Here is a 17,204-nt window from a genome sequence, read left to right on the forward strand (position 1 = left end):
GTGCTTTCGGAGTGATTCTGTTTGTTTTGGATTATTTTTCTTGTAGTCATTAAATTTGTAAGATTCGAAGATTTGAAAGGCATGTGTCAACCTCCATTATTTCTGAGTCTGATTTGTTTTTGTTTATACTTTTGTTACACCTCAACCCTAGACCGGGGTCGTAACGGTATATAAAAATATATATGAGAGAACACAGAAAATTCTGTCTATTTATGAAATGATTTCTCTACTAAAAAGGTGAATTCAATGTTTATTATACATTGTTCCATTTTTGATAGACATGCACAATACACTCCAGATAACCCTAAAATTATCTAAAAATTCTTGATCATTTCCCAACATAGAAATCATAGAGTATTATGATTAGTGCAAAAATTTTTTCGTCAACTAACAGTGAAGATGTGCACTTCCTTAAATTCTACAAAACTAAACATAAAGTACAAAATGCAGCAGATATGAACTACATCATGTTTGACCCACTTTGCTGAGCTCTACTGAGTGATTAATCTCCTGGATCTTCTTCAGTCGCTCCTGGATCATCTGCTGCAGCTCCGTCTGTGTTTTCCCCAGCTGACTCTGTGCACAGAAATCAAAATCACACAACCGTTTATCTTCTAAATTTGAATTCATTTACATTCTCCAGAAGAATATTTAACACTGATGTTGGTGTCTCACCTTCCTCTGTCCACTCTCCTCCTCTAATGGAATAACTTTGTGATTCTTGTGTTCTGTCACAGTACAGAACCGACACACACATTTCTTATCGTCTCTACAGAACATCTCCAGAGGTCTCTCGTGCTCCTGGCAAATGTATTTTTCCAGGTTCCCCACTGCATTTATTACTTTGTGTTTCTTATATTTTGGAACATTATTATGAGACTCTAAATGAGATGAACAGAGAGTCACACCACAATCCAGACAGGATTTCAAGGCCTTCTGCTTCACACCAGTGCAGAAGTCACAAAGAACCTGAGACTTATCTGAGACTGTTTTCTTCTTGAAGTGATCTGAAATCTCTCTCAGTGTTATATTAATCTTGATTTGAAAGCATATCCCAGCTTTGTGTCAGGCAGAAGTTGTGTCCATATGGAGTGGTGACGGGATCAGTGAACACCTCCAGACAGATAGAACACTGTAACTGCTCTTCAGTCAGGAAGCTGCTGGATTCACCTGCAACTGGTGGATAGATTAAGAAAAATAATTGTAAAAAATTATACAATAAACAATGTTAAATAACAAAGCTCTTATGTATCAACATGTTAGTAAATCTGTATGGACTAATGACTGTTATTAATGAAACACTTGTTTTATCCAGGTGAATATTCTGATTGATGAAATATAAAAAACAAAGTCAAAAATTGTCAGAGTTGAAAAATACCACCAGAATGATTTTGCCTTTAGAGAAAAAGGTGATGAAGCTTATAAATGTGTTTATAACTTTATTACTGGCAGGTTCTTCAGGTGACTGAATTTGTATGTGGGTTTTAATCACTTTACTCAATTACTTTGGGTTCTCCTCTTGCTGCGCTTTTCAATTCATCATTAAAGCTGCAGTATGTGACTGTGTGTTTTTGTGAAACATTTGTAGGGAGTCAAACTCAGGAAAATGTGTGTGTACAATTTTCATTAGTCTACAGGAGTTTACTGGTCTAGTCATCACAACCCACAATTATCAAAGATATATTTTTGATGAAGTTCTTATAGATATTAGTCTGTTTGACTTTAATCCAAATCTCAGTAAAACTGTACACGTTATAATAATAAGCCTAATATTTGAGTGTGTTGCACACATTAAAACGAGTAATGCATGTTTGGGGTAATGTAGCTTCTTTATTTGCTCACCGTTGTCTTTATGTTCTGCAATTAATTACAAGACATATTAATCGTTAGAGACCATAACACACGCTGCGCCAGTGCAGCTCAACACCCCGAGCAGTGATGTTCTAGCTCTGTGCGTTCGCGGGTGTTTTTTCCCTACCACTGCTCATCAGCGCCCTCTAATGGTATGAGTACCAAGTATTCTTTCTGTCTCTTCTTCTTTTTGTTTTAATGGCTGTTGGCAAACCAGCTAAATGTGCATTACCGCCACCTACTGGACTGGAGTGTGGGCAGTAGAGTGGTAGTAAAAATAAAATAAAATGGAATAATAATAATAATAATAATACATGAATAAAAGAAAATAAAGAGATAAATAACTATATACTAGATACTCCTACTAGATTACTAAAGTCTCACTTATCCCAGTATTTTTTAGATAGTTTATTAGGGGACAGTGCATTTTCCCAGATGTTTTCCCCAGGAAGTTCTCTAGTGTCATGTTTTGTTTTCCAATCTGCATCTCTAGCTCAGTTCTTTCCTCCTCATACCTTTTGCAGTCTAACAGAATGTGTTTTATCGTCTCTTGTGTACTGCAGTGTGTGCGGAGTCCAGTGGGGTGGTTTCCTATTCTGTGTAATGTTAGATTTAAGCCAGCATGACCTATTCTTAGACGCGTAATTATCATCTCTTCCTTTGGGTTTCTACCCTGCCTCACACTCATGCCTACTTATTTTTGTATGGTATATATAGATGACGTCCGGTGTCAGCGGTGTCCCAGTATTCCTGCCATATTTTATGCGTGTGTCCCTTTATAATGGTTTTGATATCTGCTTTACTTAATGGTACTTGTATATCAACTGTTTCATGTTTTATCGATCTTTTTGCCAGTGTATCCAGTTTCATTTCCTTCCACCCCTACATGTACAGGAACCCAGAAGAAGGAAACATTCAGCCCCTTAGCATGAAGTATGAGAAGCAGATAAAGTATTTGGTAGACAATATCTTGTCTGGATGATGTTTTCCCAGACTGTATGCTTGATAGTGCTGATAAACTGTCAGAAGCTACTGCGACATCTTGGTTCTGATGATTTTTTTCCAACCACTGCAGTTCCAATAGGACTCCTAATAATTCTACAGTGTACACTGATAAATGATCGGTCGCCCTTTTTTTGACTGCTACTTCATACCGAGGAATGAAAAAAGCTGCACCAGTGCGGCCTGTCTCAGGCTGTTTTGATCCATCTGTATATATGAGTCATTTATCCTGATACTGGTCCATATAGTTTTGAATTATTATCCCTTGTGGTGCTATTTTAGAATTCCCTTTTAATATTTGTTGTAATCTTGTATCTTCAGATGGTTTTATGAATCTCCAGGGTGGTACAGTTGATATCACCACAATGGGGCTTACTTGTAGCTGACTGAGACCTGCATTTTGTGCCTTTGCATTTCCTAACCATCCAAAGCTATTAAAGTTAGTCCTATAGAACTCTGAGCATTCTTGTAAGATGGCGTTCGTGGGGTGCACCCTGCTATGCCCTTGTAGATTTACCCAATATGCCTGCATGATCTTAACCCTCCTGATACACAATGGCATCTCTCCTGTCTCAACCTGTAATGCAGTCACTCGTGATGATTTAAATGCTCTAGTACATATCCGGAGTGCTTGTGCCTGTTCCACATCAAGCTTTTTAAGATTTGATTGTGATGAAGACAAATATGCTAGGCAGCCATAATCAAAGGCGGTCTTCATAAGAGCCTGATAGATATTTATGAGCAATGCCTTACTTGCTCCCCAGTCTCGCCCTGACAGACATCTCAGAACGTTATTAATCTTTTATTTAATTTGTTCTTAATTTTATCAATATGCGGACCCCGGGTCAGCTTCTCATCAAAAAGCACTCCTAAATATCTCACAGCCTTGACCTGTTCAAGATCTAGCCAATATAATTTAAGTGGTACCGTTTTATGACGTTTAGAAAAACATATACCTTATGATTTTGAAATTGATAGTTTAAATCCCCATTCATTTGCCCACTGTTCTACTTTCCCTATTGCATGTTGCATTTTCTTTCTTAAATATTCTATTTTTCGGCCCCTAACCCAGAGTGCCCCATCATCCGCATAAAGCGACTTACCTATATTTTCTCCGACCTGATCAAATATGTCATTAATCATAATATTAAACAGTATTGGGCTACATACACTGCCTGGTGGGGTACCATTTTCCACTGCATACCTCTTTGAGTACTCTGCACCTACTCTAAGTTCTATTGCTCTTCTGTTCAAGAAGTCTAATACTCAATTATATATCTTACCATTTATTCCTACTTTGTTGAGTTTAATTAGAAGTCCATCCTTCCAAAGCATATTATATGCTTTTTCAACATCAAAAAATACAGCAATTACACTTTCTTTGTTAGTCTGAGCTTTCCTGACTTCTGACTCAAGGCATAATATAGAATTCATCGTCCCCCTCCCCTTACGAAATCCTGACTGATACGGTGAGAGAAGTGCTTTACTTTCTATATAGTGATCTAGTCTATCTGTTACCATCCTCTCCATAGTTTTGCCTAACAGTGACGTTAATGCTATGGGTCTATAGCTTGCAGGATCTGACGGGTCTTTTCCAGGTTTGAGTATTGGAACTATAACTGCCTGTTTCCATGTTAATGGGATTTTTCCTGTATTCCATACCATATTGAACAGTTTTAATACTACATCAAGTGTGGTGTCTCTCATGTGACCTAACATGCTATAGCATATACCGTCTTTCACTAGTTTTGATATGGCCCTTTTTAATTCAAATAGAGTAAATGGCAAGTCCAACTCTCCCCCTGATGTAGTCTTTCTTTCTACTATCCCCAGATTTTGGGTAAGTGTCTGATCTCTACACTGCTTAGTTGTTGAGGATAGATTTTCAGTACTGTGGATCTTCACAAAAGTTTTTACCAAAAGTTCTGCTTTTTCTGCATTGCTAATCGCATTAATATTATTGCTACTTACCACTGGTATTTCTACACTGTTTCTTATTCCACTTATTTTCCTAATTGTTCTCCATATGTCTGATAGTTGGGTTTCTCTTCCAATTTTATTGCAGAATTGTCGCCAATACACACGTTTGGCTGATCTGATTGTTTTCCTAACTACTGCTTGTGCCCTTTTATAGTTAATCAAAGTTACCAGTGTATGGTGAGCTTTGAGTTGCCTAAATGCTTTATTTCTCTTTTTAATTACTATACTACAGCTCTCATTCCACCATGGCACGCTCTTTCTTCGTTCACTTGTCTTTTTAGGAATGGTTTCTTCAGCTGTTTGTATAATTGCCGTAGTCACTTTTCTGTTAATTTCTTCTACATCTGTAATATCCTTATTCACTAGTTCCACACATTTTATTTCACTTAGCATTTGGAACATCTGCCAATCAGCTTTATCTAACCTCCACCTTGGTGTTTTCAATTCACTATCCTGGTGTATCTCTACTCCAATCCTGGTTATTATTGGATAGTGATCACTACCTACTGTCAACTGGTTTAAAACCTCCCATGTGCTGATTCCTGGTATTTCAGTTGTCATTATTGTCAGATCAATAGCACTTTCTGTGTTATGTGAACTACTAAACCGTGTGCCCTTCCCGTCATTAAGACATACCAAGTTTTTATCGTCTATAAATTCCTCTATTACTGATCCATTTATATCTGTGTTCTTACTCCCCCATATTGTGCTGTGTGCATTAAAATCCCCACACCATACTATTTTCCCTTGTGTCACCCCACATACTGCATTCAGTGTATCAGTGCTCAGTCTATTACAGGGATTATACAAGTTGACTATCTTTATACTGTCTTTTCCTGTCCATATTCTGACTACCACACATTCATGTTCTTTCCCTTTATTGATTAGGTTATATTTCACATATTTACTTACAAAAGTTGCTACTCCTCCACCTTTACCTGTTTCCCTATCGTTTCTGATTGTAGTATATCCATAAACTACAAAGTCTAACTGTGGTTTTAACCACGTCTCTTGCACACATATTACATGAGGTTTATCTAACAGATCAGTCACCAACTTTTTGAATTCTTGTCCATTAGCTATAAGACTCCTGGCATTCCACTGCAATATAACTAGGATCATGAAGAGCCACCAGCCCATGACTAAGAGTTAGAGATTCCTACAGTTAACATTTCTTCCACTCCTTCACAGCTGAATCATTTAATACCAAGGTATTTTTCAGCTGATTTAACTATTATTTTGATCTTTTCAGTCTTTCTCTCGGTCTGTGCCGAGCAATGTATAACCTCACCCATAAACAACACAAATTCATTCTTGCTCGTAATTAGCATATCTTTCTTTACTGCAATCTTTTTACAGCCCCCGCAAGGTCTATCTTTATTTTCTGGTTTATAGTCCTTCCTTTCACCAGACACTTTCTTTACTGCTTCCGCATATGTTGTTCCTTTCAATGTTTTCACTCGTTGCACCTCCACTGCCTTCTTGCTGGCTTCACAGCCACGGTAAGCTGAGCTGGTCTCTCCTCCACAATTGCAGCATTTGAGCTTTACTCCTTCTCCACACTTCCCGTACTCATGTTCGCCTGCACACCTACCACATCTCTGTTTGCCCTTACATATTGATGCTACATGGCCATATTTTTGGCATTTAAAGCATCTCAGTGGTGGAGGAATATATGGCCTGACCTCATAGCTCATATATCCTATGTACACCTTACTTGGCAGTCTAGAGTCGTCAATCTTAATCATCACAGCCAAGCTGTCGCATTTCTCCCCATTTCTAGTTGTTTTAAGACGTTTTGCTTCTAGTATTTTTGCCCCTGAGATATTGTCTTTTATTTGTTCCTCTGTAACACCTGTAGTTATCCCTGAGATGACTCCTCGAACCCATTTTTTATATCCAATCAACGAACAGTGAACTCTCTTACCATCTATTTTATTCAGTTGCATGGCTTTCCCTTGCTGGACTTTATTTCTACAAATAATCAGTAGAGATCCACTTCTCAATATTTTAGCACTTTAGACCTCACCCAGTAGTTTGTCTATCGAATTTGTTAGCTGAACCGGACTCCACTCACCAAACGTTGTCCCTTCTTGAGATAATTTTATGATTACTTTGTGTTCCTCTTCCTGTTTTGTTGCTAAGCTAACACTTTGCTCGCTATCTGTTTTCTCTGTGTTAGACATTCTCTTTTCCTTTCCCCCCCCCCCATTTTCTTGATCGTACTATGTTCCATACACTCCTATCTCTCCCGCCATGTTCTTCAAGCCCCATCTCACTTCCTGATTCGTCACTTCCTTCTGCCATCTCCTGCCCAGTCACAGTCCTCCTATCGTCCCAAGTATTCTTTCTACCTCTCATCACGACTAATATTTCAACGGTAATTGTTCAATGATTATAACAACAAAGATTACAGGCCTCCAGTCTTACTGATTACTGTCAATACCAATAGCCAAAAAAATAATGGGGGGTGGGGGGGGTCTTTTATTAACAGTTTAATAAGAATTATTAATTTATTTTACAGTTAATACGGTCCCTGGCAAGATACAGTGCATCCAGAAAGTAATTCACAGCGCTTCACTTTTTCCACATTTTGTTATGTTACAGCCTTGTTCCAAAATTGATTAAATTCATTATTTTCCTCAGAATTCTACAAACAATACTCCATAATGACAATGTGAAAGAAGTTTGTTTGAAATTTTTGCAAATTTATTAAAAATAAAAAACAAAAAAAGCACATGTACATAAGTATTCACAGCCTTTGCTCAATACTTTGTTGAAGCACCTTTGACACCAATTACAGCCTCAAGTCTTTTTGAATATGATGCTACAAGCTTGGCACACCTAGTTTTGGGCAGTTTCTCATATTCTTCTTTTCAGGACCTCTCAAGCTCCATCAGGTTGGATGGGGAGCGTCGGTGCACAGCCATTTTCAGATCTCTCCAGAGATGTTCAATCGGGTTCAAGTCTGGGCTCTGGCTGGGCCACTCAAGGACATTCACAGAGTTGTCCTGTAGCCACTCCTTTGTTATCTTGGCTGTGTGCTTAGGGTCGTTGTCCTGTTGGAAGATGAACCTCCGCCCCAGTCTGAGGTCCAGAGCGCTCTGGAGCAGGTTTTCATCAAGGATGTCTCTGTACACTGCTGCATTCATCTTTCCCTCGATCCTGACTAGTCTCCCAGTTCCTGCTGCTGAAAAACGTCCCCACAGCATGATGCTGCCACCATCATGCTTCACTGTAGGGATGGTATTGGCCAGGTGATGAGTGGTGCCTGGTTTCCTCCATACATGATGCTTGCCATTCAGGCCAAAGAGTTCAATCTTTGTTTTATCAGACCAGAGAATTTTGTTTCTCATGGTCTGAGAGTCCTTCAGGTGCCTTTTGGCAAACTCCAGGTGGGCTGTCATGTACGTTTTACTGAGGAGTGGCTTCCGTCTGGCCACTGTACCATACAGGCCTGATTAGTCAAGTGCTGCAGAGATGGTTGTTCTTCTGGAAGGTTCTCCTCTCTCACAGAGACACGCTGGAGCTCTGTCAGAGTGACCATCAGGTTTTTGTTCACCTCCCTGACTAAGGCCCTTCTGCCCTGATCACTCAGTTTGGCCGGGCGGCCAGCTCTAGGAAGAGTCCTGCTGGTTCCAAACTTCTTCCATTTACGGATGATGGGGGCCACTGTGCTCATTGGGACCTTCAATGCTGCAAAAATGTTTTTGTACCCTTCCCCAGATCTGTGCCTCGATACAATCCTGTCTTGGAGTTCTACAGACAATTCCTTGGACTTCATGGCTTGGTTTGTGTTCTGACATGCATTGTTAACTGTGGGACCTTATATAGACAGGTGTGTGCCTTTCCAAATCATGTCTAATCAACTGAATTTACCACAGGTGGACTCCAATCAAGTTGTAGAAACATCTCAAGCATGATCAGTGGACACAGGATGCGCCTGAGCTCAATTTTGAGTGTCATGGCAAAGGCTGTGAATACTTACGTACATGTGCTTTTTTTGTTTTTTATTTTCAATAAATTTGCAAAGATTTCAAACAAACTTCTTTCACATTGTCATTATGGGGTATTGTATGTAGAATTTTGAGGAAAATAATGAATTTAATCCATTTTTGAACAAGACTGTAACATAACAAAATGTGGAAAAAGTGAGGCGCTGTGAATACTTTCCGGATGCACCATAGATAGATGGTTCTGGCAATTTATCTAGATAATATTATTACTGCTATAATGCTGTTGTTGTCCTTTGTTGTTTCTGTTTTTCTTTCTCTATTTGTCTTTTCTTTGTCTGTTTCCTGTGTTGTTATCTATATTTCTCTTAAAATCTTCCTAAATACTCTGAGAAGTGCTCACTAGCAAAAACCGGTGAGAATAATTAAATTATGGAATAAACCGCAGCAGAGACTTTACAAACTGTGTAAAAGATTTTTATTCAGATTTAAGTGATGACAAAAATCAACAGTAAATCAGAAAATACCATCAATTTATATAATATAAAGCACACTAAAGTTTTATACACCACCCACACCACAATTACACAGTTAAACAAGACAGATGCTGCATTATATTGAAAACCCTAAAATGGAGGACAGAGGTGACGGAACATTAACATATAAAACAACTAGCTGAAAAAACTACTGGTCAAATATGTTGACTAGCTATTTCTTTAAAAAAAAAAAAATTATATAAGAGGTTATCAGAGTCTAATAATTTTTTTTTTTCTTTTAGCTAAGCAAGCTTGGTAGACTAGCTAAATTAGCTCGCTAGACTTGTTACCCTTGAACAGAAAAGACAAGAATTAGCTGGCTAATCTATTTACCAACTGAATTATATCAACTATATTTATTTAAAAACAAATAAACAAAAAAAACCCCAAAATAAATAATAATACATTTAATAATAATAATAATAATAATAATAATAATAATAATAATTGGTTGCCAGAATTCAAGCATGAATAGTGTCAATGTTGTGTGGCTGTTCTTAGCTATCTAGCTAGCCTGTGTTAGTTGGGTCTAACTAGCTGGTGTTAGAAATGGTGTACTGAAACTCTGTTAAACTTCTACATGTTTCTTTTCCCGTATGAATAATAAAATCATTTAGACACTTAACTATACAGTTAACTGAGAGGATTAATTAACTGGTCAAGCTGGCAGATTCAGAGGGCTACGATTGTTTCTCCTTTCATGGAAATGAGGCAAAAAAACATGCACACAATGTTCTATCCTAAAACTATATATAAATATAAATGCAAACACACACACACAGTATATTCTCACAGTAGAATAATGTTAGAATACACACTTCAACTAACAAAATAATGCTTTTTTATGAAATGATTAAAATTTAGTATAATTACTCATGTGGTGATATCTGTTTTGAAAAAAATATCTTTCACTCTGGACTTTTCACACACTACTGATTTTGTGAGGGGTAAATTTTACACACGGGAGATGATCAGTGGTGCTGAGTTTTTACCTCCATCATTTTTAGAAGGACTGAAGTATGGATAGAGTTTCTCAGTGAAAGACTGACCAGTGAAAGAGTAGATATGACACCTGGCCTCAACGTCATAAAAGGTGACCAGACCCTCATCATAATCCACAAACACGCCCACCTTCTGGGGTTTCTTTCTCAGGGAGAGGGAGATACAGGGATCTTCACAAGCAGTATACTCATTCCCGTTCCTCAGAACCACAGTCCAAAATCCAGTCTGAGGTTTAAGTGAAATTTTCCCCTTCCTGTTAACAGACTCTCTGGCCACTCCTAAATCCCACTCAGTCTCTCCGCTGACCTGCACCTCATAGTAAAACCTCCCTGAGGAGAAACCCTGATTTCCCAGGACCATTGCATATTTAGTGAATCTTTTCGGGGTGTCTGGGAGATTCTGCTTTGTTTTTCCATGCTGTACTTGTTTTCCATCATCAGACAGGATGAGAAGGGGATTAGCTGTATCAGGATCCAGAGTCACATCCACTGAGAGAAACACACAGTATGTGATGAGAATGCAGATAAATAATAATAATTAATAATCTAGTATATCACAATAATGATCATTTTATGAGCAGATCTGTGGAATATTAAAATATATGTATTGGGCATAAATAAAGGAAATGTGTGCTTGGGTAAAGACTTTTTCATTTCATAAGTACGTGATAGATTTATCAGCTAAAGAAATGCAGTAACAAACTTCCCAACATAGAAAATTATATAGAGTATTATGTTTAGTGCATTAGTGCATGGAGATAATAGGAAGATGTAGTGAAGTTAATTAAATAATGGGAAATATTAGTATAATGTATAATATAGGAAACAGAAACTGCAGTGTACCTGCATACTGCTGAATCCTCTTCAGTTCTGTGGAGACTAATTACAACACAACAGGACATTTATTAAATTAAATATGCTTTTAATGTAAACTTGGAATTAGAAAGCTACAAAAATCATTAACACAAATTTACTTTCATTCATCAATCAGTAAACCAAGAAACTAATCAATACCTTTTCATACTGTCTCTAACAAAATAATTCCCTTGTTACAGACTTCTCAGTTTCTCACCTTTTTCCTTCAGTTTCTTATTCAGAGTTACACGGAGTTTCTCATTCAGAGTTACACTGAGTTTCTCATTCAGAGTTACACTGAGTTTCTCATTCAGAGTCTTCTGAAGCTGAGACAGAGTTGTCTTCAGGGCTTTCTCACTCAGTTCCGTGTTAATCCTGATCTCAGTCCAGTTCTTGGTGTGTGGAGCGATGCACAGTGACGGATAAATCTACAGTAGAACAGGAGAGAGGAGAAATCCCTCAGCTGATGTTCTGTGATGTTCTGCATTGTGGTTGAGTGATTGAGAGAGGAACACTGACCTGTAGGAGGTGGAGATGATCGTCAGTGTGTGAGAGCTGCTCCAGCTCAGTGTCTCTCCTCTTTAGCTCATCGATTTCCTGTTCCAGCTCTTTAATGAGTCCTTCAGCCTGCTTCTCTGCTGCTTTGTGCTTCTCCTCCATCACCTCCAGCAGCTCAGCCTGACTCCTCTCAATGGAGCGAATCAGAGCAGTGAAGACTTCAATACTGTCTGATTTCTCCTTCTCTGTGTTTCTCTAAAGAAGGAAGAACATCTCACTTTCATCAACTAACAGTGAAGATGTGCACTTCCTTAAATTCTACAAAACTAAACATAAAGTACAAAATGCAGCAGATATGAACTACATCATGTTTGACCCACTTTGCTGAGCTCTACTGAGTGATTAATCTCCTGGATCTTCTTCAGTCGCTCCTGGATCATCTGCTGCAGCTCCGTCTGTGTTTTCCCCAGCTGACTCTGTGTACAGAAATCAAAAACACACAACCGTTTATCTTCTAAATTTGAATTCATTTACATTCATCATAAGAATATTTAACACTGATGTTGGTGTCTCACCTTCCTCTGTCCACTCTCCTCCTCTAATGGATTAACGTTGTGATTCTTGTGATCTGTCACAGCACAGAACCGACACACACACTTCTGATCGTCTCTACAGAACATCTCCAGAGGTCTCTCGTGCTCCTGGCAAATGTATTTCTCCAGGTTCCCCACTGCATTTATTACTTTGTGTTTCTTATATTTTGGAACATTATTATGAAGATCTAAATGAGATGAACAGAGAGTCACAACACAATCCAGACAGGATTTCAAGGCCTCCTGCTTCACATCAGTGCAGAAGTCACAAAGAACCTGAGACTTATCTGAGACTGTTTTCTTCTTGAAGTGATCTGCAACCTCTCTCAGTGTTATATTAATCTTGATTTCAGGTCTCTTGGTGAATTTCTCTTTGCAATATGGACAATAATAATGCTGACTCATATCCCAGCTTTGTTTGAGGCAGCTGTTGCAGAAGTTGTGTCCACATGGAGTGGTGACGGGATCAGTGAACACTTCCAGACAGATAGAACACTGTAACTGCTGTTTAGTCAGGAAGCTGCTGGATTCACCTGCAACTGGTGGATAGATCAAGATTTTTTTTTAAATAAAGTTTTAATAAAGACTAGTAAAAAAAAAAAAAAAAATTACGTTTGGCCTTTTAGTTACACATCGTTCACACGAAGTGTTGGAGTTCAAATGTATTTTATAGGTTAAGGAAAATTTGATCTTGATCCTACTTGTTTGACAAAAGTCTCTACTACAAAATATGAGGTGTGTATTAGAAGTGTGCATCAGGACTGGGATCCTGTGGGGAAACAAAAATTCATGGGAGCAGGCAGTTTTTACGTTTGGAATAAATCCCTATGGATTAAATGACTATTTATTTATATTGTGAGAAACAGAACCAACTAAGTTCATTAGGAAATCTCATGAGCATGTACAAACATAAATATCTACAAGAGAGGTTAGGTTTGGCCAAACGGAGCAGGAAGGACCTGATTAGGATTGTCAGACACCTGCCTTCTCTTATACTCTGGCTACCTATGTACTAATTAGACCCACTCTGTACCCAGTGTTAAGCAATGAAATTACAACAGACATTGAATACAACATAAGTAGTTATATCATACACTTTCTGTCAAACTGTCAATCAAAGTAGTGTGTTTGATAATTTATGACCCTCTGTGCTTCCCTGACTGGCAGGTCTGTAGGGGTGGTGAGGGGGGTAACCCTCTGGAGTGTATCAGCTGGTCAATCTGGCTCCTTTGTGTCTGGGGGTGTTGTGGAGAGGTGTGGGGGGGGAATAGCCCCCCCTCCCAACAAAAGGTGTTTATGTTAATGAGTTTGGTTTTTGGTGGGGTGAAATACGTCTGAAAAGAAATAATGTTTTTAATATGGGGATGTGTTTGTGTTCCTGTGTGGCGTTATTTCGTTTGTGTAAACACACTGTTAGAAAAGCATGATGTTTGAATGTGTACATATATGAGTAGAATATTTGTTTTGTGAAATAAATGAAAACAAATGTTGATTATGTTTTTAGGGATCCCGGTTTACCTTTGAATAAAAAGTTTAGGAGTTAAAGCGTCTTTTTTAAAAAAAAAAAAAAAAAAAAAAAAAATTCCGTTTGAAATAATCGTTTGTATTACATACATTCTAAACACAAACCTTTAGGAGGTAAAAAAAAATGGTTAAAAGAGCTGTTTAAAAAGAATAGCGCATATTACATGAGAAACACGTTTCACAACAGTGTCATTAACAGAAACACAGGGATTGGAAGGACACAACCCAGACATACAGGTGCCAAAATGACCCACTGATACAGTGGATAGGGTTACCCCCACCACCCCCACCACCCCTACCACCCCTGGTCATAAATTAGGTGTACCTACAGAACTGTCGGTCAGGAAAAACACGAACCACAAATTAGCCCTCTAGTTCTACCGCCGTGATTGTCATTTTGACAGAACGTACTGGCTACGATGAAAACACGTGTATGGGTGTGTTTAGAGAGAGAGAGAGAGAGAGAGAGAGAGAGAGAGAGAGAGAGAGAGAGGCGTGTCTGAAAACACGTATGTGTAGGCGGGGTTTAGCGAGAGTGAGGTGTCTCAGTTTAACTTCATTACTGCTTAACACAGCGACTGGAAGACATCTCTGGAAAAAACTTATCTCCTAGTTTAAACATCTTTTAACCAGCACTTTAACATTTTTACCTCGTAAGGTTCTTTGTTTAGAAGTCATGTAATATGCGCTATTCTTTTTAAACAGCTCTTTTAACCATTTTTTTTTACCTCCTAAAGGTTTGTGTTTAGAATGTATGTAATACAAACGATTATTTTAAACGGAATTTTTTTTTTTTTTTTTTTTTTTCAAAAAGACGCTTTAACTCCTACACTTTTTATTCAAAGGTAAACCGGGATCCCTAAAAACATAATCAACATTTGTTTTCATTTATTTCACAAAACAAATATTCTACTCATATATGTACACATTCAAACATCATGCTTTTCTAACAGTGTGTTTACACAAACGAAATAACGCCACACAGGAACACAAACACATCCCCATATTAAAAACATTATTTCTTTTCAGACGTATTTCACCCCACCAAAAACCAAACGCATTAACATAAACACCTTTTGTTGGGAGGGGGGCTATTCCCCCCACACACACCTCTCCACAACACCCCCAGACACAAAGGAGCCAGATTGACCAGCTGATACACTCCATAGGGTTACCCCCCTCACCACCCCTACAGACCTGCCAGTCAGGGAAGCACAGAGGGTCATAAATTATCAAACACACTACTTTGATTGACAGTTTGACAGAAAGTGTATGATATAACCACTAACATAATGGCTCCTATAAGGATTTTCTATCTCTCTATCTATCTATATCTATATCTATCTATCTATCTATCTATATATATATATATATATATATATATATATATATATATATATATATATATATATATATATATATACATACATACATATACAAACAAACGTCTGGTACAAGACACCATCCCATCAGAGCACAGTGGTTTCTTCTTAACCATGTTTCTGAAAACCATTTAATTTAATAATCAGAAATCTGCTTTAACTAGCTTGAAATGAACTGAAGTCTTTAAGGTTTATCTGGGATTCACATTAGGTTTTCTGAAGTCATCACTGATTTAGAAACTGATTGATATATAGTTCAATTCACACCTATTCAAGTATAAACTGTGTAACTTACATTCAGTAGGTGAATCCATGATCTTCCTTCTGCCTTGTCTTAGTTGTGAAGATAAAGATTCAGCCATGTCCTCTTTCCTTCTCCTTTTTAACCCTTCCAGAAACAAATCAATATTCAGTTCACACACTGACACACATTATATGGTTACAAAAATAAATCATAGCCATTTACTGAGCATTCTCACAGCTCTCAGTCAGTAACTGTAGTTTATAGTTTCTTACTTCCTGGTGTTAGTAGGAATGTTTGCACCTCACCCAGTAACATTCTTCTAACAGACACAAGAACACTTTTAAATGTTTAATTCATCTTAACTATCAAGTTTGTTTATTGAGCATGAAATTTAATTTCTCACTTTTTTCCCTTGGCACAGAAATACGTCTTTTCTGACACTGCTACTCAGTTCGGTTTAATAAACCAATAAACCAAAATCCTGGCCCAACTCCCAAATTATGAAAAAACATTAAATAAGTACATACCTTTATTCTTCTCTTTATCAAAACTCGTCCTGTTTATTCTCTTCTCTGAGCCACTGGATCCGCAGTAATTAAATTCAGCATTTGTTTTAAAAAGACATCTTCCTGGTCTATGTGAGCTTTCAGACGGGTCTGATTCCACTTTCACTTATACACCAGTATAGGTGGTGACTCATTTTAACACACAAAAGCTCTCATGTACCAACACGTTAGTATAAAAAAACAAAGTCAAAAATTGTCAGAGTTGAAAAATACCAGCAGAATGATTTTGCCTTTAGAGAAAAAGGTGATGAAGCTTATAAATGTGTTTATAACTTTATTACTGGCAGGTTCTTCAGGTGACTGAATTTGTATGTGGGTTTTAATCACTTTACTCAATTACTTTGGGTTCTCCTCTTGCTGTGCTTTTCAATTCATCATTAAAACTGCAGTATGTGACTTTGTGTGTTTTGTAAAACATTTGTAGGGAGTCAAACTCAGGAAAATGTGTGTGTACAATTTTCATTAGTCTACAGGAGTTTACTGTTCTGGTCATCACAACCCACAATTATCAAAGATATATTTCTGATGAAGTTCTTATAGATATTAGTCTGTTTGACTTTAATCCAAATCTCAGTAAAACTGTACACGTTATAATAATAAGCCTAATATCTGAGTGGTCGGATTATTGGTTGGACGGCATCTGTGGAATTTATTTGACAGTTAATATGGTCCCTGTCAAGATAGATAGATCACTTTATTAATTCCTGAGGGAAATTCACTGAATTGAATTCAATCAAATTCATCTGTTTGTGCATGTGGTCACACTTTACAACTAAATCATTTTAAACATTTCTGACAATTTATCGAGATAATATTATTACTGCTATAATGCTGTTGTTGTCCTTTGTTGTTTCTCTGTTTTTCTTTCTCTATTTGTCTTTTCTTTGTCTATTTCCTGTGTTGTTATCTATATTTCTCTTAAAATCTTCCTAAATACTCTGAGAAGTGCTCACTAGCAAAATCCAGTGAGAATAATTAAATTATGGAATAAACCGCAACAGAGACTTTACAAACTGTGTAAAAGATTTTTATTCAGATTTAAGTGACGAAAAAATCAACAGTATATCAGAAAATACCATCAATTCATACAATATAAAGCACACTAAAGTTTTATACACCACCCACACCACAATTACACAGTTAAACAAGACAGATGCTGCATTATATTGAAAACCCTAAAATGGAGGACAGAGGTGACAGAACATTAACATATAAAACA

The 17,204-nt window shown here is 37.5% G+C and overlaps 1 protein-coding gene and 1 long non-coding RNA gene across 2 annotated transcripts; both read right to left on the reverse strand.

The window, feature by feature from the left end:
• Positions 1 to 480: 480 nt before the first annotated feature.
• Positions 481 to 760, reverse strand: LOC128612256 (uncharacterized). Its single transcript, XR_008386713.1, has 2 exons — positions 676 to 760; positions 481 to 576 (listed from the first exon to the last, which is right to left on the reverse strand). It is a non-coding gene; the product is annotated as an uncharacterized LOC128612256 (long non-coding RNA).
• An 8,123-nt stretch (positions 761 to 8,883) lies between these two features.
• Positions 8,884 to 16,085, reverse strand: LOC128612253 (E3 ubiquitin-protein ligase TRIM39-like). The gene is made up of 8 exons (XM_053632213.1): positions 15,947 to 16,085; positions 15,471 to 15,563; positions 12,252 to 12,808; positions 12,057 to 12,152; positions 11,698 to 11,931; positions 11,396 to 11,606; positions 11,167 to 11,202; positions 8,884 to 10,812 (listed from the first exon to the last, which is right to left on the reverse strand). The coding sequence occupies exons 2-8, from the start codon at positions 15,535 to 15,537 to the stop codon at positions 10,277 to 10,279; spliced, it is 1,737 nt and encodes a 578-aa protein (XP_053488188.1). The 5' UTR covers positions 15,538 to 15,563; positions 15,947 to 16,085; the 3' UTR covers positions 8,884 to 10,276.
• Between the last annotated feature and the right edge of the window lie 1,119 nt (positions 16,086 to 17,204).

Source organism: Ictalurus furcatus, chromosome 9 (genome assembly GCF_023375685.1).
Source record: "Ictalurus furcatus strain D&B chromosome 9, Billie_1.0, whole genome shotgun sequence".
Classification (NCBI taxonomy): Eukaryota; Metazoa; Chordata; class Actinopteri; order Siluriformes; family Ictaluridae; genus Ictalurus; species Ictalurus furcatus.